Raw genomic sequence first — 4,315 nt, forward strand, 5'->3', positions numbered from 1 at the left:
ACTTCCGACTGGGAGACACGCCCACTTCCGGGCGGGCGTGGCGTGGTCGGCGTGCGCCGTCCGCCGGCCGGTCCATTCCGCTTCCTTCCGTCCGTCCGTTAGTGCGGAGCGCGGACCCCGCAGGTGCGGGACGGGACGGGGCGCGCGACCAGGGATGGGCGGGTGTCTTGTTCTCCGGCTCGCGGGGCCGCCCCCGCCGCCCGCCCGGGCCTCAGTTTCCCCGGCCGCTCCGCCCGGGACCGTGGGGTGGCGGCGGGGGCGGGGAGGTACCGGGGCAGCGATGCCCCACCCCGGCCCCTGGGACGGTTGGCCTCCGGGGCTGCGGCTTCTTTGCGTAACGCCCGCAGCCTGCATTTCCTGCTGTCCAGGGTCGGGGGAAGGGTGCACAGAGGGACTACTGTGTTGGGTCACGGGGCAGCCAGATCCTTTAGGCGCTCGCTGGCTCTTCGCGGGTTTGGGGCACGGCGGGAGCTGGGGTCTGTTTCCCCCCCAGGTAGGTGGGTGTGAGGCTGGGGTACCCAAACGTGCTCTCGTGCGACGTGCCGTCTTGCAGACCCGCCACACGCTCAGCCAGGCCGGATCGGAGCGGCCCCCATCATGGGCTGGGGAGCCGGGGGGAGCTGTACCCCGCGCCCGCCCATCCACCAGCAGCCGGCACCCGAAACCCGAGTGGTCGCTGTGGTGTTCTTCGGCCTCCTGCTGGACCTCCTGGCCTTCACCTTGCTGCTGCCCCTGCTGCCTGCGCTGCTGGAGAGCCACGGCCGTGCACAGGTGAGCACCCCCGGTCCCGATGCCGGTTCACCCCCGATGGCTGTCCATTGCTCCAAGCCCCTCAGGGACTCCCCAGCCCGTCACACTTCCTTGTGCCCTAGGATCCTCTTTATGGCTCGTGGCAGCGCGGGGTGGACTGGTTTGCTGCAGCTATTGGGATGCCAGCCGAGAAGAGGTACAACAGCGTCCTGTTCGGAGGTATGGTTCTTGAGCCGGGGCTGGGGGCCCATTCGGGTCCTGCCTTCCTGGTCCCTCCCTCCTCAGTCCCAGGTCCTGGTTCTCATATTCTCGCTCCTGGGTACTGTCTGTTCTTTCTCCAGGTGGGCGGTTTTGGGGCCGTCTCAGCTCAAGGTCCATGGCCTGGGGGTGCAGGGCCCAGCATGGTCCGACTCCTGGGGACTGGGCAGTGTGGTGACTGTGATCTCTGTGTCTTCCAGGTCTGATTGGCTCCATCTTCTCCTTCCTGCAGTTCCTCTCAGCGCCTCTCACGGGGGCCGTCTCTGACTGCCTGGGGAGGCGCCCGGTGATGCTGCTGTCCCTGGTACGGGTGCCCACAGACGGGAGCTTCTTCCCGCCCACCAGCAGGGCCCCTCGCTGGCCCTCGTTGCCCCCTGGGGGTGGTGTTTGGGGGGGCAGTGGTTTCTGTGGCTAAGCGAGGCTGTGCCAGAGCTGCTTCTGCCACGGGGACGTTGGGAACACAGGTGGCCCTTGGATGCTGCAGAACAGGGCAGGGTCCCAGGGCACTGCTCGGGCTCGCTGGCCCCGCTGTGGGCTCCTTCTGGCCTCCAGTGACCAGGCCTGCCCTTGGTCCCCGCCCTGAGGCAGGCAGGCCTGGCCACCTCGTATGCCGTGTGGGCCACTTCGAAGAGCTTTGCGGCCTTCCTGGTCTCCAGGATGATCGGGGGCGTCAGCAAGGGGAACGTCAGCCTCTCCACCGCCATTGTCGCCGACCTGGGCTCGTCTCCCGCCCGCAGCAGGGGCATGGTGAGTGCACTCTGGGGGGCTTAGTGGGTGGAGGGGCTCCGGGGCCTGGGTCTCAGTGCCTGGCTCAGGCAGTCTTCTCCCCAGGCAGTCATCGGGGTGGCCTTCTCTTTGGCCTTCACGCTGGGCCCCATGCTCGGCGCCTCCCTGCCCGTGGAGACGGCGCCCTGGTTGGCCCTGCTCTTCGCGGTCTCCGATCTGCTGTTCATCTGTTGCTTCTTGCCAGAGACGCTGCCCCCGGAGAAGCGGGTAAGGTGGGAGCCAGACAGGCACAGGGGCTCGCTTCCGGGGCCTGCGGGGAGGCCCGTCGTGGGCCCAGGTGCTGGGGAGGCCGAGCTGCCCGCTTCTGGTGTCCAGACGCTCTTGGGACCACAGCGCTTCTGGGGCCCCTGCGTTCCCCAGACCCCCTACACCTCCAAAGCCCGGCAGGTGGACTGGGGGCCGGGCCTGCCGGGGCCTTGCAGGGGGCAGGGACCAAGCCCCCCCCCACCAAGGCTGCGAGGCCTGGGGACGCCACCAGCCTCGTCGCAGGCTCCTCAATCCTGTTTCTTCCAGGCACCGTCCATCACGCTGGGGTTCCGAGCTGCTGTTGACCTGCTCAGCCCTCTGGCCCTGCTCTGCTTCTCAGCCGTGGCACGTGGCCCGGACCCGCCCACCGGAGTCAGTAAGGAGCAGGCCTCCCTCGTGAGGGTGGGGCTGTGGCTCCCTCGGGCTGCCCAGCGTTCCCCCCAGCTGCCATCGGGGCCCCCTTTCCGCTGACGTGCCTTTCCGCTGCTCCGCAGGGCTGGGCAGCCTGCGCCTGCTGGGCCTGGTCTACTTCCTTTATCTCTTCCTGTTCTCGGGCCTGGAGTTCACGCTGAGCTTCCTCGTGCACCAGCGCTTCCATTTCAGCAGGTGGGAGTGTGGGGCCCCTGCCAGGACCCTGCCCGGGCACGCCCTGCCCTCTCCCCATCCCGAGGCCCCGCAGCCTCGCTGCTTCAGGGCTGACTCCCACCTTGGCCTGTCCCCCGGGGCCCAGCCCGGGATCCCGGGGCGGGCGGTGCCTCGCGCCGAGGACGGGTGACGCACGGGCCGCCACCCAGGCTACCTGGCTCTGCGTGAGCAGCACGGGCACAGCAGGGAAGGGGTGCTGACGGCTCGCCCCTCCCAGCCTAGAGCAGGGAAAGATGTTTTTCTTCATCGGCCTCACGATGGCCACCATCCAGGGCGCCTACGCCCGGCGGATCAGCCCTGGCGGGGAGATCGCAGCTGTGAAGCGGGTACGGGGGCTTCCCTGGGCGTGGGGGCAGGCGGCGCCCCGAGCTCTGCGGAGGCAGCGGGGTGGTCCTGAGACCAGCTGTGTCGCCTGCAGGCCATCCTGCTGCTCGTCCCCGCCTTCCTTCTCATCGGTTGGGGGCACACGCTGCCCGTGCTGGGCCTGGGGCTGCTGCTCTACTCCTTCGGTGAGTGGCCCTGCCCAGGCTGGCGGGGGTGCGGTCAGGGGCCGGCGGCCGGGAATCCTGGAGGGTCGCACCCCTGTCGGCCCCTTCTCCAGGCTGACGGGCGCCTCCCTGATGTCCCCTACCAGCCGCTGCCATCGTGGTGCCCTGCCTGTCCTCTGTGGTCGCCAGCTATGGTGAGAGGCCCTTCCCTTGCCTGAGGTCACCCTGGGTGGCCCACAAGCACCTGACGGCCTCTCCCCTTTCCCCCGCAGGCTCTCCCGGGCAGAAGGGCGTGGTCATGGGCACGCTGCGGAGCTTGGGCGCCCTGGCCAGGGCTCTGGGGCCCATGGTGGCCGCCTCAGGTGAGGGCCGCGCGACAGCACTCGGGGCGTGCTAGGCGCTTGGAGAGGCCCCGCCAGGCCAGGGGGCTGCTGGCCCGAGCTAGAGGCCACACAGCCCCTGCTGGCCGCCTCGGCCCCGCTGTCCTGTGGGCAGGGACCTGGGTGGGGACCGTCGCCATCACCCCCTGCTGTCTCCACAGCGTACTGGCTGGCCGGGGCGCAGGGCTGCTACACCGTGTGCGCGGGGCTGTTCCTGCTCCCCTTCTCCCTCCTGCGGAAGCTGAGGCCTCCAGCAGTGACGCTCAAGGCCGAGTAGCTGAGCCACGCCTACCCCAGAGTGCGGGCAGCCGACGCAGGGAGTGGGAGGCCTGGGCCAGGACGGCTCCCCACTGCCCGCCTGACCCCTCCCTCCCCGCCCCCCAGCCCGGAGCAGCCCAGGACTCGCGCTTGTGCCTGTGACACTCCTGTGTGGACCTGCCTGCTGGGATGAGACTCCGAAACCTTCCAGGCTTTCTGTTCACTTGTCTTTTATACTTAGTGACACGCAGCGTTCAGCCAGGCCTCTGAATGACCAAATAAAGCAGCTGTTTTATACCCAGTGCCTTTCTCCAGTGCACAGCTCTGCCTCGACACGCCCACTGCCCAGGGAGACCCCCCAGGCACCAGGAGAAGCAGCTTGAGCTGAACACACATTACAGCTCCACGGTCCAGAAGAGCACGAGGCTTTGCCCAGGCCCGTTTCCCTCCCTTCTGCACTGTAGGGAGGGGTGGACAGGCAGATGAAGGGCCGCCCCTGCCCCC

General features: G+C 68.8%; 1 protein-coding gene across 4 annotated transcripts; it reads left to right on the top strand.

The window, feature by feature from the left end:
- On the top strand, positions 1 to 4,273 carry SLC75A1 (solute carrier family 75 member 1). 4 transcript variants are annotated; one of them, XM_024745220.1, is made up of 13 exons: positions 1 to 123; positions 554 to 771; positions 873 to 969; positions 1,209 to 1,312; positions 1,597 to 1,755; positions 1,840 to 2,001; positions 2,308 to 2,416; positions 2,535 to 2,646; positions 2,903 to 3,011; positions 3,104 to 3,194; positions 3,320 to 3,367; positions 3,446 to 3,535; positions 3,938 to 4,271. In XM_024745220.1, exons 2-13 carry the CDS (start codon positions 598 to 600, stop codon positions 4,192 to 4,194), a joined length of 1,512 nt encoding a protein of 503 aa, XP_024600988.1. In that variant the 5' UTR covers positions 1 to 123; positions 554 to 597; the 3' UTR covers positions 4,195 to 4,271. The 4 variants fall into 4 exon arrangements, with proteins under 4 accessions (XP_024600988.1, XP_024600989.1, XP_024600991.1 ...); XM_024745222.1 differs by having other exon boundaries at positions 2 to 123; positions 3,715 to 4,080; XM_024745221.1 differs by lacking the exon at positions 3,320 to 3,367 and having other exon boundaries at positions 3,938 to 4,273.
- Positions 4,274 to 4,315: the final 42 nt, after the last annotated feature.

The sequence above is a fragment of the Neophocaena asiaeorientalis genome, unplaced genomic scaffold (genome assembly GCF_003031525.2).
Source record: "Neophocaena asiaeorientalis asiaeorientalis breed wild unplaced genomic scaffold, Neophocaena_asiaeorientalis_V1.1 scaffold65, whole genome shotgun sequence".
Taxonomy (NCBI): domain Eukaryota; kingdom Metazoa; phylum Chordata; class Mammalia; order Artiodactyla; family Phocoenidae; genus Neophocaena; species Neophocaena asiaeorientalis.

Excerpts from the sequence above, each read along its gene's own strand:
- SLC75A1 (XM_024745220.1), top strand. The coding sequence starts at position 598 with ATGGGCTGGGGAGCCGGGGGGAGCTGTACCCCGCGCCCGCCCATCCAC. Across the intron at positions 3,012-3,103 it reads AGATCGCAGCTGTGAAGCGG|GCCATCCTGCTGCTCGTCCC; the intron begins GTACGGGGGCTT and ends TGTCGCCTGCAG. Across the intron at positions 3,536-3,937 it reads GCCCATGGTGGCCGCCTCAG|CCCGGAGCAGCCCAGGACTC; the intron begins GTGAGGGCCGCG and ends CCCGCCCCCCAG.